The 27,577-nt window shown below is 41.9% G+C and overlaps 1 protein-coding gene across 1 annotated transcript; it reads right to left on the bottom strand.

Annotated features, from left to right (window-relative positions):
* LOC119735154 (transcriptional regulator Erg-like) lies at window positions 1–27,267 on the bottom strand. Its single transcript, XM_038208857.1, has 7 exons — window positions 27,245–27,267; window positions 26,235–26,760; window positions 17,643–17,843; window positions 6,213–6,290; window positions 2,313–2,399; window positions 1,654–1,722; window positions 1–53 (listed from the first exon to the last, which is right to left on the bottom strand). Exons 2-7 carry the CDS (start codon window positions 26,725–26,727, stop codon window positions 1–3), a joined length of 981 nt encoding a protein of 326 aa, XP_038064785.1. The 5' UTR covers window positions 26,728–26,760; window positions 27,245–27,267.
* Between the last annotated feature and the right edge of the window lie 310 nt (window positions 27,268–27,577).

Genomic DNA, 27,577 nt, shown 5'->3' with positions numbered 1-27,577 from the left:
TTAGCCCAATCGTTGGAGGCTAGGATTGGAATTGAAATCCTGGAAGAGAAAAGCTGAAAGAGAGACAGACACGGGAGATGGAGGGGGGTGAGAGAGAGAAAAAAACAGCCGCAAAAAGCACCTGCAACAGGCAGAAATTCATAACGGGGGGATCTGGACAACAAAGGGACTATTTCCTCCTCCGCTCTTGGTCTAGAGCCGGCAATCCGCCAGCGAGGAAAAGAAAAATCAATACCGTTTTTTTTTTTGCAATCACGGGCTTGGCGCGATGCGGCGCGCTGCACGCACACGCACACACCCTCCAAACACCGAGGGAAGAAGCGGACAACCGGTTCGGAGCTCAACCAAAAAAAAAAAAAAAGTAATCATAAATAAAACTGGAATCCAACCAATTACCCGTCCTCCAATCTCGTCACAGTTCTCAAACCTTGGTCTGACAGACTTGGAGAAAACTCTTCCTTTACCCCTGTGAATGTACTTGCTGTTTTTTTTTGATCAGGCGCCGCTGTTCGTGCGGCTTTCAGCGTCACAAGTCAGTTTTAAACTCTTTGCAATGGCGTACTTTCACGGCCCAAATAAGTCACTCTCGTATTAACAATACACAAAAAATGACTCTTTTCTTCCCCCTACTCCTTCTCTCTGTCTCGGGAGCCGCAGTCGCCCACCGTTTAAGCTCCAGCAACTCGGAATAAAAACGAGCCTCGTCTGCCGAACATATTGCCCGCGTCACTTTAATTGCTCGCCAAGACGACTAAACTGACGTTATGGGCAATGAAATACCCCTATTGTTGGCCGATTTTCGGACTGAGCGCGCCTGAAAGGGGACCGGGGGCTTTTAGTACACAATTTCCGAGCCGAGGAAAACATGACGGTTGAGCGGGTCCGGTGAGCATTTCCGACCGTAGGAGAACAAACTCCTCCGCACACACCGCGCGCAGTCATCTCTCCCACAGCTCCGTGGCCCACGAGCGTTGCCCGAGACACTTACTTACGCTCGCCGGTCTTTTTGATCAACGGGGGATTTTCATTTATTGGTGTCATCGGTTCAAATAAAAATAACAAAAAAAAACGAAGGGAGAAGAAGCACGAAACAAATGAGGGAAAAAAATTCACCTGTTTCGTTGGTGCACCGGTAGTTGAGATATTGGAGATCACCGGCAGTGCATGAAATGCGAGGTGATGGGGTGCGATTCAACAGATGATGAAGCGGCGGGGGGGGGGGGGGGGGGGGGGGGGGGGGTTAAGAGATAGCGAAAAGGCAATGCCGAAAAGGTCAAGGAACTGACGAGGTTATTTATGAACGAAATTTTTCCCCAGAACAAAAGGTAACAACAAAAGTATTTCTCGATAGCTTACAAAACAGCCTTCAACAACAAAATCGATACCTGACGGTAATTACTTTGAAGACATACCCAACAGGGATACTTATTTCCTCACACGACATAACCACCCCCTTATTCAATTGTACTCCTCCCCTTTTGTGGGGAATTCCGAACGAAATTGAACCGCGCCACGGCGAGGTTCTTGTTGACTGCCGGCCATGGAAAAGAAAACAAAAGACCTTTCGCGGTTTATGATTTGTTAGTCAAACTTATTCCATTACTACCTTCTTTGAAAAAAAAAAACGAAAAAAAAAATAGAGTTTTGTCCTACCTGTTCGTTGCATCCGGGAATTTGTGTCCACGTGAGAGCTGACTGGGTACGGGAACGCACTGGCACTTGCTGTTGAAGAAACAAACACAATCAAACAAAATCAAGTGTCATCTAATTTCATCTCAATTTATTAACAATATGTTTTTGTAATTGGCGAAACGAAACATGTAACTTAACGACAGGTCTGAAAAACATAATTATATCCGGTTACCGTTAAAATATTACAAAGTCTCCTTGTCGCTATAATTCTCACTGTAAACTCGCATCTGACGCAGATTGGAACAGTCCTGTTTGTAAATTGTACCCAAGTCATGAGCAACATATTCACGCTACTGAAGCTTAGAGTGACCATCCAAGACTCCACGTTTTTCTGATAAATTATCACCGAAAGTCCGACTGAAACGATTTTTCAAGATTCCTTATCATGGCTACAGCAACCCCCCAAAAAACACACCTCCCAAAAAAATCCAAAACAGCCGGTTGAGAGATTGCAGATTTAGTAGCAATAAAATATCAACAACAAAAACAGTACGCCTACCAACAACAGTCTCATGAACAAAACTTTATTAGAAAAAAACATAACTCGACCTGTTACGCCAAAACCATTTAACCAGTTCCCATTTTTCTTGCGAATATCAGATAAAGACAGCGTATCCTACCTTTTTGCATCTGATCCGGGTAGTAATTTGTAGCATTGCACGTGTATTTCTTCTCGGTGATGGGCTGAGCCGTTCCAATGTTCGTTGCTGTAGCGTAAAAAGAGAGAAAATAAATTACGGGATAACATAAGCACTGTGAATTTTAATCTGATATGGGAGATTGAATATACACTTATATACAGTGAAATCTCGATAAGTCAGACTCTGATAACTCAAAACAACTGTTAAGTCCAACAAAGAATCCATTCCCTTCAGTGGTATAACAATGATATACAATCCTGCTTAACTGAAAACTCTGCTTAAGTCAAATTTTGAACCTGTTCCCTTGAGGTTTGACTTATCGCGATTTCACTGTATATCTGTGAGTTCGGGGTTCGAATCCTGTCAAGGCAGGTAATCTGTGTTTTGGCTTCAGTCCTTACCCGTTTCTTTCTTATTATTTTAGAGTTTTCCTCCTCAATACTCTATCTATTGCCTTTGGCTTCTTTGGAACTCTCTCTCTGTTTAATCATCGGTAAGAACAGCTATAGATGGGGGCGGAGTGACGTCATCCGATGAAAACACCTATTCATTTGCACATCAGTTTTCATCGGTTGCTGTGTGTCACCATTCGAATGCATTCAGCACTCCAGACTCAAGAACCATTGAGTTTCAAGAACATAGGTCTGGGAGCTAGATAAGCCAATGTAAAACATTCCCGGATGCCGCGCCCACCTTTTAGCCCTCATGGAGGTGTGACACGTGCTTTTGTTCAACAGGGATACTCATAAGAAGACCTCTTATGCATTCATTGTTAACGAATTAACATAACAAAACAAAGATGGCTGCTAAATGCAATCGATCTATAGCTTGTATTAAAGGGGCCATGCGATCAATATTTCTTTGGAACACATTTTGTGCAACGTTCTTCTCCTCTTAAATGTACGAAAACTAGTTGACATCCCTTTTGGTAAATTTTATTGAAAAGTGCACTTCTTTAAACATTTCACATGTTCTGTGCTTTATCGGACAACTGAAGGCGCTGTTGCGTGATGTCATTTCAGGAAGACACTGTTCAGTTTAGGGGTTTTCTGTTTACTTTGTGAACCCAAACTTTGCTCATTGAAAACATTTGTGAGAAAACTTTGCTCATCGGCTTACTGACATGTACTACTTAACAACGAATCACCAAAGAAAATAATGTGTACGACAGCAAAATATCCACAATTCTAGCAACTTTTTGTGCTGAAATAGCGGTAACATTGAGGTTTATGCCCGGGATGACATCACAGATTTGTTCATGAATATGGAAATTTGCGATAGCATATTCAAAAGGCACCAAAATACCCTTGAAAATGGCAAAACGAATATTGAAAATAAGGTTAAATGGGACACAAAGGTGCATGTTTAAGGACTGCACTACAAAAGTTACTTTGCATGGGCCCTTTAACGCTTTCATTAGGTATGTCCATCAATATTCGATGTAATGAAGTACATGTCAACATTTAACGGTTCATATACCTGTGCACTAATGAGTTTGATGTATGCCAGAAGAAAATAATGATGTTGCGAAGTCAGGAGGAAAGTGAAGATCATTCCCTTGATAAATTTCGAATGCGAAGTAAAGTGTTTCATTGTATACCTTCAGCGTTACAGCTTGATAAACTGGTTCGCATGCTGTTTAAATTCGCTTGAAGTGAGAATCTAATTGGGTTCGCACATAAGGGTAAGAAAACGATGATGGTGCTGGTGGCGATGGTGATTTTGATGGGGATGATGATGATGAGGAGGATGATTTAGATATGGTTTGAAATTGATGATGGTTTAGAGTTACAGGTTAGAGTTGTGGATTAGTGATGATGGTGATGATGATGATGATGATGGTGATTTGGTTGTGGTTTGAAATTGATAATGGTTTAGAGTTATAGGTTAGAGTTGTGGATTAGTGATGATGGTGATGATGATGATGATGACGGTGATTTGGTTGTGGTTTGAAATTGATGATGGTTTAGAGTTACAGGTTAGAGTTGTGGATTGGGGATGATGGTGATGATGATGATGGTGATTTGGTTGTGGTTTGACAGTAATAGTTGTTGTGGTGGTGGTTGGATGCACGGTGATTATGCATTTGAAGGTGTTGATGATGGATGTTGGTGGTGATTTGACTATGTTTTGACAGTAATAGTTGTTGTGGTGGTGATGGGATGCATGGTGATTATGATTTGAGGGTGTTGATGATTAAGGCGACGATTGTGTGGTGATGTTAAATGGTGATTGAGCAGTTGCATGGTAATCATGTAAATGATGATTGTATATGCTTGAGAATATCATTGTGTGGATGGTGTAGGCAACTCTGATGATGATTGTTATGGCGATAGGAAGCTTGCGATTGCTATGATGATAATTAGCCTATGGTGATGTGCCTAGAATGCCAATGTTGAGAGCATAAGTATTCCTGACGGCTACGAAAGCAATGGTGACCATAGTCATGCCGATGTCGGTAATTATAATGACTCTAGTCGAGTACTGTATGAATTAACTTCAATGCCAACTTTCATACAACGACCGGTAACGATAACAACCGTGGAAGCAACACAGCGCACACCAATGCAATCTCTGTTTGGTCGTCTGCAATGCCCAAGAAACCAAAACAGTCACATGTTTTGATTCCCCATCGATTTTCAATAAGAGTTAAAAACGACAGGCCAAAAGCTCCGAAATTGTCAAACCTGCGGCACAAAGCTCATAATAAAAACACAGAACAGGCCTCACCGGATTTTTTTTGTCCAAGATGAAATTATGTTCATCGCACAATCAACACGACCAGGACTCCATAAATATGTTTGTCAAGAGACGGGGGCCAAAAAAAGGTAGAGAGAAAGAGTTGGGGAAATAGTCCGGACAATAATAATCATCACACCGCGCCCAGGCGATCGAAGCATCGGAAGGTTGCTGGGGGGATACACGGGTCTGCTTTCCTCTTCCGTCCGCTCAAAACCAAAACGGGGCAAGGGAGTCCGGTGTTTTTCTTGTCAACACGGCATTCTCTCCCCCGCGTCTACTCCGCGATCCGCATCGATGCGGAGTTTTAGTGTTATTGGGCGGGGAGTGAAGGGATCGTGAAGGGGAGACGAAGCCTCGTTTCCTCCGGAACCACGACTCAATCGGCTCGCTAGGAGGGCTTGTTTGTTGTCGCGTGAATTTTTTTTCTTTTTAAAATATAAATATTTAGGCACCGTCCACACGGGGCAGAACAGGCAATATTAAAAAGCAAGAGGGAGAACGCCGTGCACAATAAACACGGGTCATTGTGTTTTTGTTCTTTTCTTTCCTGTTCTTTTCTGTTTTCCTCGGAAGTTAATTGGCAAACGCAATGACGATTTTGACACACTATGCAGAATGACATTGAATGAATGTCGTTTCATGTCACGGTGTCGTATGAAAATCCGACGCCTATGAAAGTCGGACTGCTTTTCCCTATCATTGGTTAATCCCTCGCACGTGACAGGTCACTCTCCCGTTACGATCCTAAAAATAGCATATTATCGTACTTTACGCATGCGCAATACTACCAAAGAGTCCATATTTCATGGAGTCGGATATTCAGGCTACAAGGGCACTTAATTTCCAAGACTTTGTTTCGAGTCCGCTGAATTGAATACTACCTGTTCACTCTTGAAACAAGTCAGTGAAAACCACTGACTGTTTTCTCTAATCTGTCAAATCTGTCGACCATCTCCCGCAATGCACTGGGAACAAAAAATGCACTCTCGGTAGCAAACTCTTGGTGGCGCACTGCATTGTGAATCGCCCGAATCATTGCTCAGTCAGATGCTTTAATTACATACGGACTTGGGTTGGTATTTTTGTATTTTATGTTCTAGGTTTAGTAAGAGCGCATGCATGCTGAATTGGTTATACCTTGTGAGCTAGGCGGAGCCCTGGGGGAAGGCTGAAGAGCTTTGTCTACGTCGTCTGATGTCAGGTTTGGCAGTGGCGCTGTCAGAAAAATAAAAGAAAAGAAAAAGGAAATAACTGAAAATGTGAACATTTGGAGAGAGAGAAAATGTGGACAGGATAGCCGTGTTTGTACATTAGTTTTTTTTCCCCCAGCAATTTTAACCCACCGATCCGGGTTGGAGTCCCGTTAAATCGGAGATCCCCGAATTCTCAAACTGATTGTACATCACCTTCCCTTTTGGGGTATGTTTTTCACTGCCATTCTACAGAGTATCTTCATTGATTTTAGTTTGTAAACCAACGTAGTTTGGTTGAGTTCTCCTCCCTCCCCCCGCAAAAAAAAATTAAATCTAACAAAATTCACTGCAAAATCAACGGTGTTTGAATTCACTATACACATCAAGTCAACTCGGCCTCGCGCGCGACTAGATCAGGCCCTCTTGTGGCAGGAGATGCCCAGTTGCGATTTAAGGCTGTGCGCATGCCTCGGTTGCATTGTAATGCTTATTTTGTTAAGTATCATGTCGTAAGAAGTTCCACAATTACAGAAGTATATTCGTCGTTATCGACAGCTTGTTTGTCTTGTCTGCCCCCCAAAAATGAATGTCGGCAAAATCAGTGGAAATAAAAAAATCAGGCGTGCAAGTTGGGCAAAATAAAGGACACATGAAAGGACAGAAAAGTGCGGTAAGGTGTACGTGTATAGACCATTATCATGTTGCGGCCATCTTGAAACAATAGTCTGGTTCCTTTTTGCACCCAAAATACCATCATTCAGCACTGTTATTGGATACAGGGAACACAACTGAAATGGTGGCAGGATGATAAAGGTTCATTTAATGCCTTTAATGTATTGGGTTCTATTAAATGCCGTGAATTGCTGTTTATATCAAAACCAGTGACGCGAACCCAATAGCAATTTCATCACATCTGTCTTTGAAGTGTGGCGCTTTTTTCTGCCCATATTTTGTACTTTGTCCCCATCTCAAGCCGGCTCTGGCCACATCGCGTCCTACTGGCCGTCAGCATGTCATTGCACTCACTAACTCGCTTTTTTTTTAAAAGTATTTTTTGTTTTAATGTTCTGCCTAATTGAATGTGTACACACACCATTATCTCGCTCTGCGAGACCTAAAAGCTTTTTTTTTTTTTAGAGAATCGCCAGCAGTATAACGATGCAGGAATTATAGTCGGGTTGTTTGCGCGACTAATGTTTTTATAATTAACCTGTTATTTGGTGGGTTACCTAATCAGAACGCATACAGTAGCCACCGCGGAACACTCCCGATTATCAATTTAGATTCGGAATGTCGGGACGGGAACTCCATCAGGGGTCAGACGAGACCTGCCTGCACTTTGCCCCAACGGCACTTCTTGGCAGTAATCCAATTACACAAAAACCACATGCGCAGGGAATTGCATGACAATTTGTAGCCGATACTCTGATGATTAAAATTGATCTGGCAATTTTGAACTTTTAGCTACTCTCCCTCCTCCTCTTGAAGGCTGACTCCATTTTCTTTTAGCTTCATACATCGGTTTTATCGGGACAACATTTTTGTTCGGGGTGGCAGTTGTTTAATACTGTAGCGTGTTTAACACTTGTATGACATGGAGAGCGCCACCAAGCGGTACTAAAAAACAAATACACAATAGCCGTGTCCACACTGGACTTTTTGGGGGAGAAGGTTGTACCGAGACGATGGTAACATGAAAAATGGTCGAATGTGACCACTGTCCACACCTGGACTTTCGGTAAGGGACATTTTACCCAGAACGCGTGTCAGAAGTAACCGATCGAGCTGTCAGTATAATGGCTCACGCAAAAAAAATAAAAATTGCCGATCACATTTTTCAGCCCCCAATAAATCATACGCACATGTATACTATTACGCACGCCATTTACATGCACATTATAATCGTTACACACGATATTATTTTCACCTGACAAGCTAAATCTTGACGAAAAAGCCTATTTTTCTGACGCATTTGTGATGTACGACATCGAAGCCATGCCGCTGTACGATCTTGCGTGCTTGCGGCATGCCATTTGTATTCGTTGGTTCCCACTGCATGCTAATAGAATCAAAGCTATGATGTAGTACCGGAACCTTATATTTTTGGTTGAAGAAAAAAAAACTCACACAAACAAAAACATACAAAAGCAGGTGTGTTTATTCGTTTACGACCAACAGACGAGATCCATATCCTGCACGCTTTTAACATTTATTGTGGTTATTTCTGCAGACTCGCCGGAGTGTAGGAAGATTTGAGACTCGTGGTGGCAGCAGATATACAAGTTGAAGATTTTGTGTGCATGATGGAAAGGAACGGAATTCGGAGTGTAAACACATGAACAGAAGCGTTCAATTCCATGGAAACTACATGAAGGCTTTGAACAACTCCACTTTGGACATTCGTTGATTACAGACATACCCTTGGGTGTAACAACTTTAGGCAAAAAAAAGGCTTCAGTTTCTGGTCTGCGCGCGCGTCGCCGTAGCCATGCGCGTTGGCAAAATTAAAAAGTTTTTTTTTTTCAATGTAAGATGATGTCTCAAGACCGCCAAACTCACTGGTTTGACTGGAATCCTGTTGCTGCATAATTTTAACGTGTTTTTCAGATGGGGTTACGATCGAGTATAAGCTTTGTGTGGCCTCTCTGGGCTCCAATACATTTTGCACTCAATTTAGTCGGGCACCATTTGCAGTCATCAGCCGATATTTGAAGATAAAAACAAATTGACAACTTTTGGGGCAAGCTCCATACCAGAAACCGAAGACTTTTTCTGGCCTTACAGAACATGCATTTTTTTAAGCAAACGTTAATCCGCATCGTGCGTATTTGGGAGAACCCTTTATAATTCTATGTTAAAGACCCTTTCCGGGCAATCTTGTGGGAGAATACTCCCTTACATTTCTCCTCCAAGTTATGTTTTGCTGGTTTGATAAGAGAAACTTTTAATGTATTCTAACCTTTCCTCGCCACAGCCCAAACGGCATTTGTCAACCCCTCTTTTTCTTTCAATAAAAATACTTCAGTGTGTCACAAACAATTGTGTTTTGCGCTGCGCCGCGTCTTACCGTTGAACTGTTCTGACATTTTTTTTTTGCGTAGCCGAGGTTTCAAACGAACAGAAGATGTCTCCTGGCTAGAGATGTTGAAATGTCTAACAGAGATTCCGAGCCTAAATAAATCCGACGTGAGTCATGTTTGTCGAGAAACAATTATATGTAGAGGAAATCTGATTTTCTGCCCGCGTTTGACTAGCACACTTAAGGGGCAGAACTGGGTCAGCCCAAATATGATGGCCCGATAATTGATAAATGCTTTTAGATGCTAAATTTGATTTCTGCGTCCAACGCAGACAGAGAATTACTTCATTCGTTACCAAGATTGGGGCCGAATTAAGATAAATTTGACATCGCTTCGCTCGGAGAGGACGCAGTGATTTCTCGGGCAATTTGGACGCTGGCAGAATGCTTAAGAAGCTAAAGTGGTATGTGAACAGAACCCGGACCACAATTTCTTCCTAACACAATGTTATTGTGGGGAGATGAATAATATGTTTTATATTTATTACTTAGAAAGGGGCTAGTTGGCCCACTCATAAAGCGAGGTCAAGCAAACATTATTTTTAAGTACACGGTTCTGCAAATTTAGCAGACAGGAAAATGTTATTACTTGTATGCCATGCCACTGTTTTTGTGTTGATAAAATGTGACGAGCGCTGACATCGTTCTAATTCTCCGAAGCAAATCAGGCCCTTCTTTTTTTTGGGGGGGGGGGGAGGCTTTCAACGGGCATGCAACTGGAAAGTCACAAAAAGGAGGAAATTCAAATCTTTCCAAGACTTTGTACAGTGTTTTTTTTAATGGCACACATGGGGAGTAAAAACAAGAGGAAATCGGCTGATCCAAGGAAAAGTTGCATGCCTGTTTCAAATGTGTACGGCGAGAAAAGTCTAAATTGGATCAACGAGCGTTGCTTCCATTTTCGACCACGTGGAGGAGGCTCTCTTAAGATGCAGAAGTTTAGAAAAAACTCCGGGAATAATTAATTGTTCTTGAATCGGACTTGTTCAATGAAATCCCAGTTAGACTCTAGTGCCTGTGCATCGAAAGATATAACTGTATACCAGTTATTGACAGTACAAGTACGTTTTTATCGCACCGGTGGAGTAATAAGAAACAAGGACCCAAAATGGAAATTCGGGCGTTTCACAATGCAGTGCGCCACCAAGAGTTTGCCAGGGAGAGTTAATTTTTTCCCCAGTGCATTGTAGGAGATGGTCGACAAATTCGGAGCGCAGGCTATTTGAAATTGTTATTTTTTTTCGGTCAGTAGTTTCATAAGCGTATGATTCGAGTATGGTTGCCCTTTTCTTTTCTTTTTATCAATATGTTTTTTTGTAAATCTGCAAAATCTATAACAAAATTTGGCTCAAGTTGTTTACTGACACTCATTCAAATGGGCCATGTTTTGTCGACCGCAAACTTGAAAAAATAAACTCTCTATGGCAAACTCTTGGTGGCGCACAGCATTGTGAATCTCCCGAATTGGAAAGGCACAATCGTCAATCCTAACTAGCGCCCCCAGCGTCAGAAATGAGAGCTAGAATGCAGACGTCCTGTACCAGAAAAATGATAAATCACAAATCAGTGCCGTGCAGGAGAGGCCTTGCATAAGGACACCGGGGCTGTGGCTTCTATCGACCCGCTTAGTGCGAGAGGGGAGAGGAAAGGGCTTGTTAGGCGCGGAAATCAGCCGACATCAGACCCGAGCCGCGTCTACAAACCAGATGGCCTAGCTAAAACCCTCCTTGTTATCTCGTGCAGGAAGCACCCTCAACAACACACAACCCGCGTTTGGATACAGTTCGGCACGTCGCGTCTTGCTCACTGTTTGACAGCTCGCCTCGAGTCTGTGCCACAAGTTTTCTGTTTCAATTTGAGCTCAAATCAGTCAATCATGATTGATAGCCCACCTGGGGAGAATGAAGACGACAAAATAAACGAACAAAATCGGAAGCAAGAGTAATTTGTTACGGTCATACTCCCGCAAGCCAGATGACCAGAACAGGCTTAAACACTGTGCTGCAATGTAGCAAGAATTCCTAGGAGAAGACACTTGGGGAAAATTGTAGGTTTTGGGTGTTGGAAGGACAACTCCAGTAAAGCAGCTATCGGGACCACTGAGGTACTTATTAATAACAAACCCAGTGGTAGTTCCCCAATGGTGGTTCGATCAGGCCCATGGGTATTTGGCTTTCAGTCCTAATAATGATGTCATTGGTCTTCTTTTATGCTACAGGGCTCCAGGCTCTGCACCGAAACCCCAGTTTCGTTATATGCCAAACAGTTTGAAATATTCGTTGCAAATTCATATTACCACAATTCATATTACCATGCCAGGGTGGCATGGGTGGCTTGTGCGTAAAGCGCTCGCCTCTCACCAAGGTGACCCCTGTTCGAATCCCGGCCGCGGGACACATATGAGTAGAGTTGTGCGTTGGTTCTCTCCTGTGCCACGAGGGTTTTTCTGCGGGACCTCCGGTTTTCCTCTCTCCGGAAAAATCAAACACTTTCGATCTCAGGCTGTGCTCCGTGGTGATATAAGGGTCGATGTGGCCGGCAGCCATGGGCGCCTTTACGTGCCAGCGGCCCGACCACGTTGTAGCCACGTCCTTCGCAATTCAGCATCCCAGCTGCCAGTAAGGATGATTAGCCTCCCAAATTATTATTATTATTATTATTATTTAGAAACATACACTCTAGAAACACCCGGGTCCGATTGGCCCGGAATTCCATGTTTCTATTTTGGCTCAACCCTTTTCTGGGTCAAAATGGCACTTTTCCGGAGAATATTTCATCCAAAGATGATCATTGCAATTAATCATAATGCAATGTACATGTACTGTATACGATCAATCGTTCGAGCGCCGCGGTAAACGTCTAAAAAAATGGCGGATCTTTCAACGTTCACGGGATAAGGTCACGTGGATGCAAAACCTCAATAGGCTACTATACATGAGGACATGATATACACACATCCCAATACCATAGCGGAATTCCCTCCCAAATTCCGAAAGTATGGAACGATCATACAAATCGCAACGGGTATAGTAGGCCCTAAAGTATAGCTCCCCAATCAACCTTTAGTCCGTGACATTGCACAGTTTGCCTATTAACTACTTCTGTTTGACGCTCGTGATCAGGCAGGGGCCGCACGTGGCTTATCTGATGAAGCAAATAGCACGACGCAGCCAGCAAGTCCTTCCGCTGGGCACTAATTGACAAATTGAGCAGTTTCCCCTCTCTTGGCCAACAACTTCCACAAATGCAGAATAACCGAGGAAAATATAGGTCAGCGCCGATCAAAGAAACGATGACATCGACTCTTGGTGATCACACACTCTCCTTCAAAACACCTACATATTTTGAATGTTAAGTAAAAAAAAAAGTAAAGTGTAAAGTCTGTGACGAGCCAATGCGGCCCAGCGGGCCGGCGTTAAGCTCCGGTTTCAGTAGCATGAAACGACTGAGAATATTTCTACTCCCCCTGTAGTCCATCGAAGGTTACTACCCAGCTAATGCCGGTACCCATTTATACTCCTGGGTGGAGAGAGGCAAGTGGGGGTGAAGTGGCTTGCCCAAGGACACAACATATGACCAGCAGCCTGATTCAAACCCCTCACCCTCTGATAATAAGTCCCGAACCCTAACCACTAGGCCACACTCCCCACAATTTGAAATTTAAACCGAAGCAAAAAGAAAATACTGCAGAATCGATGTTTTTTTTCGTTCCCCATGTCTCTGATAAGTCTCAGTGCAATCAAGTACCTTTAAACTTAAAATCGAACACAAAATTGTTCATCGTATGTTTTCGACACACGGGGGCGCTATCACTGTATAGCCTAATGTAGAATTTAACACTCACTGCCCTGATGAGGCAGAGTGGTTCGATGAAGCGTTGTTTTTTTGACATGAAGGTTGTCCAGGGCTATCTATCAACGTCAAGTCTTATATAACGAGAGGAGGAAACGCAGGCCATTCATAGCCACGACCTTGGGAAATAAACTGTATCCCAAAATCAGTCCAGTGAATTTGATGTTCACAATAGCTTTAGACGTTAAGCTTTTGGGAAAATTGAAATCGCTTGTACAGGGTGACCTCCCAAAAAAATGTGCGAGCAGACATCGTTAAATTTCTTAAAAAGTACCTAACATGAGTATTTCATTTTGATGGAGCGTATTCATTATACTCTTGTGAATAATCAGTGAAAATGTCATGGAAACCCATTCATGCAAACCAGAGCTTTAACAGATTATAATGTGTTTTCAACCATTCCAATGGGAATTACACATTGCATTGGAAATCGCTCAACCGGCACTCTGCAATGCGTCTTTTCAACTGTGTAAATCACATTGGAACAGGTCAAAAACACATTGCCATTTATAGTATATTGTATTTCTGGTTTGCATGAATGGATTTCCATCAAATGTTCGCTGTGAGTATACACAATAGTACAAACGATTATACTCCATCAACATGAAATGCTGATGTGCGATACTTTTTGAGAAATTTAAAGATGTCTGTTAGTGGTCTGAGATGCATGTTTTGGGTCACCCTGTAGATCGCGACTATGAAAAGTGCAACTGTAAAGTGTTTTTTTTTTCCATTCAGCTGTGCAAAATGTGTGGGCAGTGGATGTTAGATCCCCACCCTTGGAACATAGCTCTCCCCCGCCCAACCAACCCCTTACTTTCCCCCTGGGCCCTTGGTCACATAAGGAGACCCTCAGTGCTGGCAAGCAATGCACGTGTAAGGACAGGGGAGGGGGGGGGGGGAATGGTTGAAAATAATCATGACGATCCGGCACCCCCTCACACCAAGTTTCACGTGATAGTACCCTTCGTGTTGTGCACCTTGCGGCACATCCCCTTCAGCATCTGGAGTTAGTTTAGAGGAACAGCAAGGCAAGTAACGGAGATGGGCGGTGTGTAGGCGGTAGCTGACGGTCACCTCTCGATATAGGGACTGGAAACTCTATTCCCCTGACTTTTCCTGTCAGAATCTCAACTGTTCCCTTTGACCATTAATAGCAAGAAGCACCACGATTTGCTCCCAGAAGTTGCGCAGTCATCGCAGTGAATCCAGACGTCTCAATGCTTAAAGACCGGTTGGCCCGGCTCGTGCTTCAATGCGAAGTGGACTTCATTAGGGTATAACGGCGAACGCCCCAATGAAACTTCAATGATTATTGACGTCTTAAATTTTGCTAAACTTTCTCTTCCGCATGAGGTCCGAACCGGCCTTATCGCATGGTTTTAACACAAACATAAGACATAGTTATCCGCCACGTTATAATCATGAGCGTGTCCTCTATCACACCTATTCAACGTGACGTGGGCGAAGCTATCGCAGAAATTGACTTGCTCAAGAGGCGATTCTTCTGCCGGGTTCTAGCCCTTTTTATAGACTTTTCAAACAAATATAGCCATGTAGGACTACGGGCCATTTAAAACCAAGGGTTGAACTGCGGGTTATGTAGACTTTGCCCCGTGAGTTTCACCGCCGTTTTAACGTTACGCCGTTGTTATTGGAACAGAACTGTCACAAAAATCCCGTAAATCGCAAAGAGCATCAGTAACTGTAGGCTACAACACAGCGTATCACGCGCGGCTCTCTAACATGCAGATGGAACCGGACTCTCCACTGGATGAGGCCAGTGCACTGAGGGCGCTATTCACTTTACACAGGAGACCAATATCTTGTGTGTGTGGAAGGGTGCATACCTGCAAATAAACTCCCATAGACACTAGTGCTAAATGCCCGTACTTCAAAATTCTTTTAAAAATACTCAAAACTCTCACAGGTATTCAAGCTGCACAGAAAAATGATGATCAATGTGTCATCTTTCAATTTCTTTTCAATTTATGGTGGGTTGACCATTGACTTTTCGAGATATTTTCACGCAAAGAAGACGACCCCTATTTTCCCCAAAGCGGAAAAGTAGCCATCTTGAAAAACGATCCCTCCACAACATGGCAAAATAGCGCCACTTTCGAGCCCAATAGCATCCAAAATGCTCAGAATTGGAAGCCCCAAGTCCGGGCCAGAGGTTCACTACCATATCTCTTCAATTCCCCAATTTTACGGCGCTCAGAACTCTCTAATATAGAATATTTTGAGGGTATAACTTTTATTCATGAGCTTGGCGGATCGATTTACCGGTGTGTACCCTATAATAGCAGGCAACTTTTAAATTTTAACACAAAATCACATTCAGGACAAGCAGAATATCTCCAAAGTCAATATTTTGAAAAAAAAAATGAAAGAAAAATATTATCCGAGGTCGATATTAAGCCCGAAAATAGTGATTGTTTTGCCCCTGCTAAGCTGTAGAGCGCCCCCAGCGACAATAAATTGAGTTCCAGCTACTTTAAAGCTCAAAATGCCCCCCCCCCCCCTTTTCAACTATCAATTGTTGTAATCGGGTGATAGCCTACTGCTCCCTTATGATTTGGAAGCATCCGTTACGGAAAAAAACCCTTGTTGATACCTTTAAAACACTTTTTCCCCCTCCCCGTAGGTTCCGCCCACTGAAAAGACCACTGCCGCGGCACAGCGCATGCGCGAAACGGCCATCTTTGTGATTCTTTATAGGGTGCATACCTGCAAATAAACTCCCATAGACACTAGTGCTAAATGCCCGTACTTCAAAATTCTTTTAAAAATACTCAAAACTCTCACAGGTATTCAAGCTGCACAGAAAAATGATGATCAATGTGTCATCTTTCAATTTCTTTTCAATTTATGGTGGGTTGACCATTGACTTTTCGAGATATTTTCACGCAAAGAAGACGACCCCTATTTTCCCCAAAGCGGAAAAGTAGCCATCTTGAAAAACGATCCCTCCACAACATGGCAAAATAGCGCCACTTTCGAGCCCAATAGCATCCAAAATGCTCAGAATTGGAAGCCCCAAGTCCGGGCCAGAGGTTCACTACCATATCTCTTCAATTCCCCAATTTTACGGCGCTCAGAACTCTCTAATATAGAATATTTTGAGGGTATAACTTTTATTCATGAGCTTGGCGGATCGATTTACCGGTGTGTACCCGGAACGTTTGGTGACAGATTTATTGTTGACGTCAAAGGAATTGTGATTTAAACAACAAAACAGTACCCTGCACCCTCTCATAAATTTAGGAAAATGTGAAATCAACATTTTCAGCTTTGCTTTAAATTAAAGCGAATAACAAATAATTTTTATTTTATTTGCGAAATATAGCCTGTGATTTTAAGTTATGCTTTTGGTTTAGCTTTATGATGACTTTAGCAATACCTGATGAGGCACAAGCTTTCAATGTAACATCGGAAAAAAGTCAGCCCGCAATGAAGTTGAACTATTTTTTTTCCAATTTCTGTTTGACGAATGTCGTCGTATTTGAACTCTGCTCTGCAAAATATAGAATGATCTTCTTGAAGCTCTCGGATTGGCTTTTATATCTCAATCTATTGTTTCTTCCCTTGCCCCATCTTTCTCTTCATTCCCTTTGATCTTCACCTACTGTCACACTCTTTTGGTACTTTCCCTGCTGAATCACTCCTTTGTGTTTCTCATTCCACCCTTGTGTTATTCACAACGTTTCTTTCTGTATGTTCTGAAACGTTTGTTTCTGTACCACTGTCATTTGTCTTTAAGAAATATCTTTTACTTCTTTAAAGAATTATTGAAGTGAAAAGTTTGCTGTTTTGTTCAAAAGGTGCCCTCCGTATTTTGTAAGCACAGTGAAATCCATCAAGGTATACCCAAATAAGTAGGCCAAAAATCCGTCCGCCGAGCTCAAGAATAAAAGTTATACACTCAAACTAGAGAGTTCTGAGAGCCATGGAATTTGGGAATTGAAGACAAGAGGCACTGCACCTCTGGCCTGGCCTTGGGCCTTCCTATTCTGAGCATTTCGGATGCAATTTGGTCCGAAAGTGGCGCATTTAGCTTTTTTTAAAGTTTTTTTTTTAAATATGGTTACTTTTCAAGTTTGGGAAACATAATTGGATTTAGGGCCTGGTCTTCTTTGTGTGAGAATTTCTCGAAATGTCATTGGTCAACCCACCAAAAATTGAAAAAGAAAATGAAAGATGACACGTTGATCATCATTTTCAGGGAGACTCAACACCTGTGGGAGTTCCGAGTATTTTTAAAAGAATTTTGAAGTAAGGGGATTTATCACTGGTGTCAATGGGAATTTTTTTTTATACTTGGGTGAACCCATAACATGAATTTTGTTTCCCCCAAGAGAACCTTAGCAGTCAGCGGAGGGCGCTATCTATCGGTAATCGTAACAAAGACAGAGGGCGCTATTTGGAAATATCAGGGCCTACCTTGCTTGAGGAAGTTGAGATGGGAGAGGAGCACGTCGGCGTTGTAGGAGCTGGTCAGTCGCGTGAAGTCCTCGCGGGTCATCTTGCAGAGTTGCTTGCCGTCAATGCCGAACCGACTGACCAGCACGTCCTGCAGGGAGTACTCCCTGACCGCCCACTGTACCCACTGCTGCACGTGGTCAATCGTCCACATGTTGGGGTCTATCGAGGGCAAGAGATGGAAAATGCAATTGTCAATTGTTGGAGTTCGAATCCCGTTGGGTGGTTGTGTGTTTATAAGACCTCTCGAGTTTATCAACATGTCTACACCCACTGCTTTGCGTGGTTAATCATCCACATGTTGGGGTCTATCGGAGGCAAGGGGAAGAAATAGCAATTGTCAATGGTTGGGGTTCGAATCCGTTTGGGTGGTTGTGTATAAAATATAAGACCTCTCGAGTTTATCAAAATATCAGCACCCACTGCTTTGCGTGGTTAATCATCGTCAACATGTTTGGGTCCAGAGGAGACGGAGACAAAATGGGAATTGTCAATGTTTGGGGTTCGAATGATCCCGTTTGGGTTCTGATTTATTTAGCTGTTGAATTACTCAGCGTTTCTGCTCCTAAAGCTGCACGTGGTCAATCGTCCACATGCTGGAGTCTATATTGGGCAGAGAAAGAAAAGGCAACTGTCAACGATTGGGGTTCGAATCCTGTTTGGGTGATTGTCGTGTACTAGGCCTCTAAACCTCTCGAATTTCTCAAAGTTTCTGCTCCCACTTCTGAACTTGATACATCGTCTTTAAGTTTAAGATCTATGGGATTGAGAAAAATATTTAAGGGAATTGTGTCTGGGGTTCGATTCCCGTTTCGGTCTTTTTTTCGTTTTAAAATCCCCTGCCTTTTTTTTTTTTTTTTACCACTAATAGGCCTAAGAACTAGTGAAACACAGTGTGATTAAAAAAAAGTGACCGAGATTAATTATTTTGTCCCTTAATTTAAAAGCAATTAAATTTGATAATCTAATGAAGCACGTTTCAAACGAGCATTGCCTTCCTCTCATCTGAAAAAAAAGAAGAATTACTGAAATTGATCCATGCTATCAGAACTTATATATGTTATACTAAAAGAAACAATTTTTAGAGCTAAATGCTTTGAGGCCAATGCTTAGTGAGCACCAGAGATTCCACACAGGCGTTCAAATTCAAGTTGAGATTTAATTTGATTCAAGACTGAAACATAATTTTTTTTTTTTACTTTCCGCAGATTTTAGGTTTTGTATATAAGGAATAGTGTTATCCTGCGGCACAGCTTTCATTTCAGTAGTAGTACGCCTTTTAACTTTCATGATCACGTTTCAGTTTCCATCAAGCCGATTTCCAATAAGCCTCAAAGACCAAAACTCTTTATTCGCTTATCAGACAACATAAGTTCTTAAAAGTTAATGAGCGATTGCATTTTACAGGGTGGTGCAAAAAGATAGAGAGCCACTTTTGACATGAATTTTAACCTACTTACTTAACTTATTTAAATTCTTTTAAATACAATGTAGTGAAGTTAAGCTCTTCAACCATACGTGGTGAAAAAAAATCTTTCAAAAAATTGCACAAATAGTGTTATTATGCTAATTTGAATACAAGTCACCAAAATCACGGTTGTCCACGTGTAAGTCTAGTGTAGTGTTTTTTGTCTTCAGATCAAGCTCCGGAGCTCAGTCAAGCGGATGGAAAAAAGCCATCCGTGGACAAACAGGTTTGGCACATGAAATGTTTAAACTACCATATCTCAGAGACAAAATATGCATTTGCAATCTTTTTTGCCACTCATGTTTAAAGATCAATATTTTAATACCATAATATTGAATTTTTGAAATATGCTCAACAAGTAAGTGAAAATTGCTGTCAAAAGTGGGTTTCCTTCTTTTTGCACCACCCTGTAGTTCAAAGTTTTACTGGGAAAAGTTAGAAAACCAAAACAAAAGGGGGGAATCACATTTTACTACTATGCAATAGCAATGTTTCAAAGAAAAGTCCCTAACGAATTTTTCAAAAAGTTAAAATAATTCAAAATGGGGAACCAACCAAAAATATATTTTCTTTCAAACATATAATGAAAAATTGTCGAACATGAATAAATGATGAGTAGGCAATATTCAAGTCTATGTTCGCAACATTGTGCTTGATGACAATAATATCCTTTTGCCAGAAAAACAAGAGAATCATGGGAAAACAGATGGTCATTGTCAACACCGCACCCAGTTAGTGGGTAGCAAAAATCCAGCGGGGTTTTGCATGGAGTGGAATTTCTAAAAATCCGTTATTTACTCAATTTTCGATCACCCACTGTAACTCCAATTTCGTGTTGGACACTCGATTGGGCTACAAAATATTGAGACACCATTAATTCTTTAAACAAAATAAATGACTGTCATTCGAAACCGACGACCACAAGGACTGTTTTTTCAATCCACCGTCATTTTTTTGTCCAAACCCGGAAACAAGTTGTCCTTTATTTTCTTGTCTGTTGGGACAGTTGCGGTTTGACCTCCTTTTATATTATGTGTGTTTGTCCGCGATACAGAAAGTCTGTGTGTGTTTTTTTCAGAGATAACAAATTAAAAAATAAAAGAGTCTCTTTTTCCTTTTTGAGTGTTTGGGATCTGATCCCGGATGCCCATCCTTCCTGTTTAGGGAAGGAAAGCTAAAGTGCAACGAGGCACCCGCGGACCGCCATGTCGCTGATGTGAATGCCATCTGCCTCTGACGTCACAAAGGTCATGACCCCTGCAGCATTTGTCAAGGCTCTTCTATGATGTACATTTGTATCGTAGGGTCCTTGCTCTATGATTGTATAGAGGCCTATACATGTCACCATGGCGGAAGAGAAGGAAACAATTCAGGCAATGGGGATTGATGTACAACAAGGCATTGGAAATCCTGTGTTTACAATGGCTACCTCGGGCCGGCCTCTGGTAACATTTTACAAAGATTAAAGTTTCATTTAAAAAAATTACACCTACGGACGTTCTGTCTCCCCGACAATTTGGGCTAAACAATTAAAATTGAAGATTACTAAGTCATTTTCAGTGCCCACAACGGTTGTGGAAATTGACCCTGTGAATTTTGGCACATGCATAAAAAAAAATTCCGTTTATAGGCCTATATTGAAGTCGCAAAACCACCACAACATTGCACATTAATTTTGCTACTCATAATGTATACATCCAATGTTAATGTCAGCATGAATAAAACAACATGATGATGATGACATGAAGCTTGAGACATTACTTATGGAATTTTCGGGATTGAATGAATTCAAGGTCTACGTAACATTTTGTTAGTGAAGGTAAACATTAAAAAAAATAATGGGTAAAACACTGTTGGGCAATATAATTTTACCCAACATTGGTTTGAAATTACCCAATTTGGGTAAAAATTTGCCAACAATTGGGAAAAATTTTCCCAAGGGTTTAACCTGTTGATATGTTGACCAACATTGGTCTACATATCAACCCATTATGCCCAACGTGTTTACAGTGTGGTTATGTTGTGTGAAAATCCGGTTCAAAAAGCATGGGATTTTTTATGTTGTTTGTTCATGATTATTTTATTACCTCCGCCAAGGAGGTTATGTTTTCATCGGATTTTGTTGGTTGGTTGGTTTGTCTGTTAACAAGATAACGTGAAGGACGGATTTGCATTGAAAAACTGTTTAGGTGTGGTCCTTGGTACAAGTACAAATCGATTAGATTTTGGAAGTAATCCGGATCTGGGTCTGGATCCAGGATTTGTTTGAAAGGATTCTTCACCAGTTATGAGAGTATTTCTTTTGGGTGTACTGACAATATGGCGGGGAATTGTTAAGCCTTGGCGGAGGTTTGCGCTCTCTGAGTGCTTTCTAGATCCCAATTTTACAGCCTGCGTAAGTTTAATGCTTGATCCAAGATCGCATATCTCCACGCACACAACGAGCCAGAGACTTCACCAAGTCGGCCGGCGCATTGGATATGTCAGCTGCTAAGCCTTTATCTAAATCCGTGTACACAGCTGCCGCAGCGGTGACTGACGGACGTGCGGGTGAAACTATCAAAAATGTGCAACGTAACTTGGTCTCCCCCATCGTCCGGCTAAATCTCCGGCGTTAAACCAGATTAAAACCTTGTTTGATAATCCCTCCCACTAATCGGCGGGGATAAATCCTGAGCCAGATCTGGGCTTCATAATTACTCTTTTCCTGGCGGTCTGCTAGACATGTAAAGATCAGACTTCGTAATCGAAAGTGGGTGGACGAAAGTCAGAAAACATTTTTTTTTTAATCGTTCGAAATGAAATTGTGGTTTTTGTTCCTGGAACTTGATGGGCGTCAGTAGAGGTGTTCTCGCGTTGGTTTCAACGCATGGTTTCGAGGGAAAAGATGTTCACAACTCTTTCCCTTACAAAACTAAAGAGGCCATAACTACACAGTTATTGGCCTTCATTATTGTTGATTGCGTCCACAGTGTGCAGACAAAAATGAAAATAATGGACTTCAGTTGTTGCACTTTCGGATTTACTTTCGTAAATTTAAACTGCGAGCATTTTGTGCAGACTTTGCGTATCAACTTGCTTTTGCCATTTTATTTTTCTAGTTTTCTCAATTAAATAATTCTTGCGTCGCTTACTTTATAAGTTCAAATCAAAGCTTAGGCAGTTTGTAACCTGCGTGACGTTGCTTTAGTCAAACTCCAAAAAGTCGGCCCAACGTATTGTTTGTTTGTTGTTTTTTCCCCTCTGTAATATTGTTTCTGAGTTATGTATGTTTTGGGAATGCAAACTTTTACACTTGCACCCTATTGGTGATTGGACGAGATACGGTCTACATTGTGAAGGCAGTCCAGGCACTGTTCCAATTTGTATTGTCCAAACTGCAAAGTCAAAATGACCGGGCCTAATTTTTCCAAATGTGCAAGTCATCGTCAAGGGCCGAAATCGACAACTTCCCCGTATCAGTAAAGGAACTAGCAATGTCACGCCGAGTTGAAGACCATGCGTTTTTTTTTCTTAGTGCATTGTGTATACACGCGTATAGCAACAACAAGCCAGCGCTAAACGGTATAAGGCCTCAGTTTCCGCTCCTCGGTACATTACTTATAGGGAGGAAGTCCGATATTTCTTCTATCGAATTAACAGCTTTCCGTTCCGGACAAGGGTTAGCCTTCCTGCCCAACGATTGCCTATCGCGTTCGCCCGGCGTTTCCGGCTGTCTTCCCGGGCTAGTCCGGGGCCTAGTGTACGCTGCCTGTCAACCGGACTGCGCGTCTTGCTTAGGGAATTTGAGGTGGATTTTTTGGCAGTGAAGGATTTTCTCGGGGATTTGGCTCTAAGGGCTCTGAGATCAATTGGCCACGACTGTGGTTATGGAGCGAGGGCGTTACTTTAATACATGAATGATAACATGTTAAAACCCCGGGCTTCGATTCAAGTCCGTTTATAGAATGTTTATTTAAGGAGGATCTCACCATTGTACCGAAAGCTGCAGAGTCACGGCGGGAAACTGTCAACAAGTTTTGTTTTGTTCGTGTATTGATCGTCATCAAGAGGCGAAAATAGAACTGGAAACTTGTTTTAAAGGGAAATCGAAAATAAAAATTAGGATGGCTCATCTTTGTAAACAATTACATACGTTGTAGATTTCGTCCTGTTTGCAGAAACAATCCGAAGAATGACCACCCTATGCCTTTCCGTTTCTGTTTTTCATTTCGACTGACGATGTTTTATACCAGATATTTTACTTCCAACATTATGCACCAATCAGTCTTGAATAAAAAATGCTTTGCCAAAATATATTTTAAATTACGCCTATATATGTAACATTTTCCTCCTTGTTTCTGGAAGTTGTGAAAGTATTAAATACATCGCTATATATAATTGAAGCGAAATAGCAGTCATAACGAAAAAAAACCCGTAGGCTAACTGATAAAATGGTTAGCCCCGATAGGGACTAAACTTTTCTCATACTAAAATATATCTTTCGTTTGTTCTTTTATCTACTAAGCTTGTTGAATGTTATGCTTTATCCATCAGTTCGTTGTTTTAAATCAATTTGATTTTTTTTTATATATATATGAAAAAAAATGTCCCGCTAAGATTTGGAAATTATTCACACTTTTGTTTCTTAATTTCGTGCATCCGTATCAGGTGAATTTTACCTTGAATCATTGCATATGTTCAGTGTTTGATTCGGGAAAAGTTTATGCAAAGGTCTTACAAGTTACATGAAAAACAAACTTCTTCAAGTAAAAATATAAACACTGAAGGCTTAGGTATTATTTTATTTTTTTCTTCATGAACAGTGCAGTCAAAGAAATGAAATTTGCCGCGATTACCGTTTGCAGACAAAAAAAAGGATAATTTAAAGACAGAATTAAGTTAGTAGAGAGTCAGTTATGCAAGTTCATGATCGAATGTAATATGTGATAAAGTAATCCTAAAAAAAGTAAAGCATAGTTGATAAGATTATCTTCAACACGGCATGAATTGAAGTGTAATGACAGATAAAATGGCACCAAACAGCAGATCATGTGTGAGGAATAAGTAGGAATAGCTGCAAATATTCACGTGATTTAATTAACTATGACAAGGAGAAAAAGCAGTAGGCATTTGATTTCTATATAAATTGCCCACCCGATCAGAGCACGACAATTACCGGCTGCCTGTCCGAAGCGAAGTCTTGAATTTCAAGTTCTCGGAAACAAGCCACTGGCTTTACCGTATAGGCCTATATAACACAGCAATAATGTATTTTCTATATCATCCCCCACGATGATCATAATCGCAAATGTGTATTCAGCGAGCGCTGAGAAAAATCCACAAAGTTATATGAATTGCCTGGCCCATCGACAAGATTGGGAGAATGGAAGAAGAAGAAGACGGAGGAGAGAAAAAAAAGGACCGTCGGCGCGGTGGAGGAGTGCGAAAGGCAGGTGGTCTCAGTGATTAACTTCGGTACGGGGAAGAAGGCTTCATTGATCGGTAGACCCGAGCTGGCGACGGCGCGCTGGCCGGCCGGGCATTTTTTTTTCTCTCGCCAGCGCAGCGACGGGGACAGGTGATAGACGGCGGGCTTGAAAGACTCCTCGGCCACTGCGCGCATAATGAGATATATCCACGGCACGCCGGTTGGTTTTCAGGCGTCTGATGATAAGACTAAGAGATGACGATTGCGTGAGGGTTTTGCTGTGGGTGGGAAGGCAAAAGCTTCCACTAAAATACATGTATAGTGTTACCTCAACCAAGTGGTATAGCCTGACAAAAATACTAATAGAGCTGGATGCTCGGCATTTAAATGAACTTGGTCACAGGTTCAATGCCTTAATCCTTGGAACTAAGGCAATATTCTGGTACCACCATTTTCTATTGCAATAACACACATGTATCAAGTACCGGCAATCGAAAATAAAAGCTGATGATACAGCATGACGAAACACCAGTTCCAGTTAATTTGTTTACATTTACCTTAGGATCAAATAAATGAAATAAACATGACTGTCTGGTTTTTATGTACATTCATCGTCTACATGAGTGTGGTCTGTTTTGTTCTCATAAGCGATAACTTTATGAGCCATAATTGTCTCGACTTTGCAAGTTTCTCTTGACCCGTGTCGTTACCTAAATGACATCTATATAAGGATTATACTGAGCATATCAGGACAGGAATAATACAAAATATACCAAAAACGCTCAGCCCGCGTCTCATGACATAGCACTAAGTAGGCCTAGGCCTATGCAAAATTGACGTGTGTATGGATTCCTAAATTTATTTTGTAGTAACTGTTACCAAAAAGTTCAGGATAGTGCAAAAATCAATATTAGGAACAAAAACAGCATCTGTGTTTTCGTTATGAGATAATAGCATGACGCATCCAAACCATGACTAATATATATATAACTTCTCGAATCGCAACGAATTTACACAAGGGTGCAAGCGCGGTCATTCGTCAATTGTGACGTCACTGACCTTCAACTTGTCACCATGGAGCTAGTGCCATGCAAAAGTCGTGTACAAAATCAGGGTACCAGCCAGTAAAATAAAATGGGCAAAACCCGTGAGACGCTTGACTCATCCACAAAATAGATTTCCTCCAATAATTATGTAAATGACGTAAAAAAATACACTAAATTTAACAAAGAAATTCTCTTGGTTGCGTCGAGCAGTTTTGTGGCACAACTTATATAATCAAGTATACATTGGCATGCACCATGTATATGAAGTTTGTCAAGTTGATGTATGAGCAGGCAATGGTGTTTTACAATATATAATAAACCCCATGAATTTGAACTCATCAAAGGTACGATTGTGTCCCAAAATGCATTTTTTTCTTAAGCTTTGACTTTTCTCCAGCTTTTGCGCGATGTTTATTAGTAATTTATGCGGAGCCACGCCTCTGAGTTATCATTACAGAACCATACTTCTAATTTTGATGTGGGTCAATTTGTACATGGTGTATGCACAAACTTTTCCCTTTTCCAAATTATACTCAATACAATGCAAGGGCTCAAGTTAACAATTTTGTATTACGCTTCGTGGGCAAGCGAGTGAAGTTTACAGAAAAAGAGGAGATTGTGACACTTACCAGCAGGCACAATGACCCGTTTCTCGTTGGTTGTGACATTGGGCGGGGGTGAGCGAGCACGGTCCGATTCTGATCCGGGGTAAGGCGGGCACGGGTAAGGGGGTGCCGCCTGGGTGGCCTCCGTCATAGCCCCGTGGGGTTGTCTCTTGGTCACGCTGCAGTCCAACGGGGACTCGGCTTCCACCACCCGTCCGCCGAGGCTACCGGCCTCGTGGCCGTGACTTCCGTGGTCCGGCTCCTGCTTCATCCTGATGATCTCCTGCTGTCGGCACTGGGCCCACTGCTGCTGCTGCTGCTGCTGTTGTTGCTGCTGCTGTTGGGGGCTGGGGAGGGTGTTCCCGTGGTCGACAACCGGTGAGGACTGAGGGGACAGCTTGGGCTTCTGGACGGCGCTCTGGAGCGCCGAGGAGTGGTGATGGGGGCTGACGGCGGAGGAGACGGAAGACGTCTTGGGAACCTCCTGGTGGTGGTGTTGGTAGGTGCTCTCGAACATGGACTGGTCTTCCGAGACTACGGACAGCGCTTCCTGGAATGGCGAACAGGAAGAACAGAATGTTTAGCGATCAGTGATCTGGTGTTATTAAAGACGTCTGTGATTGGATAAGCAACAAAAACTAGTCAGCCAACATTTCCGTGTGCTGCATGGCTCTTTGCTCATTCTGGCCTAGCTCAATATCATGATAAAATAGCTCCGTGAAATTAGGCCTGACCAGACAATAAACTTGTTAAGAACTTTTACAATTCATTGCCTCTTTGAAATTTCTATCGAGTTGTTCCAGGTGGAAGCTTGTTCGGACATTACATTTCAAAAGCAAATATCATCTAACAATACTTATTATTCATTAAAAGTAACAGTTTGTAGGTAATTGAAACCTACACTTTCACTCTCTCTGCGGAACGTAAACACTAACATATTAAGCAAATGACAATTCTAACGCTGGCAACTGCGGTAACACTGTCACATTGAAAGTGTGTGATCCTAAAAAAATACCCTGATTCAAAATCATTACCCATCAACCACACACCAAGTTTTCAGTTAGAATCAATATCTGACACCGTGCTTGGCAGAGTTTTAAAGGACTACCATAGATAAAGTGGCCGAAGAGGAAACGGTGTTTTTTATCAAAGGAAAAACAGAGTGGCCAGAAGTAATGTAGTTCCTTTTCTTGGAAACGAATCGTCCCGCGAACCACATGTGTTTGAAATCAAAACTTGTGTTTGAAGCACTTTAAGTGGGTGGTGGTGAGTGACAGATTAAAAGGTGAGTGTCCAGGTTAGATCTGCACAGTTCTTTAGAGTATGAAGTTTTACTTAGAACTTGAAGGACGGAAGCACGAAGATCT

This window comes from Patiria miniata, unplaced genomic scaffold (assembly GCF_015706575.1).
Source record: "Patiria miniata isolate m_02_andy unplaced genomic scaffold, ASM1570657v1 HiC_scaffold_29, whole genome shotgun sequence".
In the NCBI taxonomy this organism is placed as follows: Eukaryota; Metazoa; Echinodermata; class Asteroidea; order Valvatida; family Asterinidae; genus Patiria; species Patiria miniata.
The sequence above is the reverse complement of the archived record's forward strand: the minus strand, read 5'-3'. Positions and strand labels throughout refer to the sequence as shown.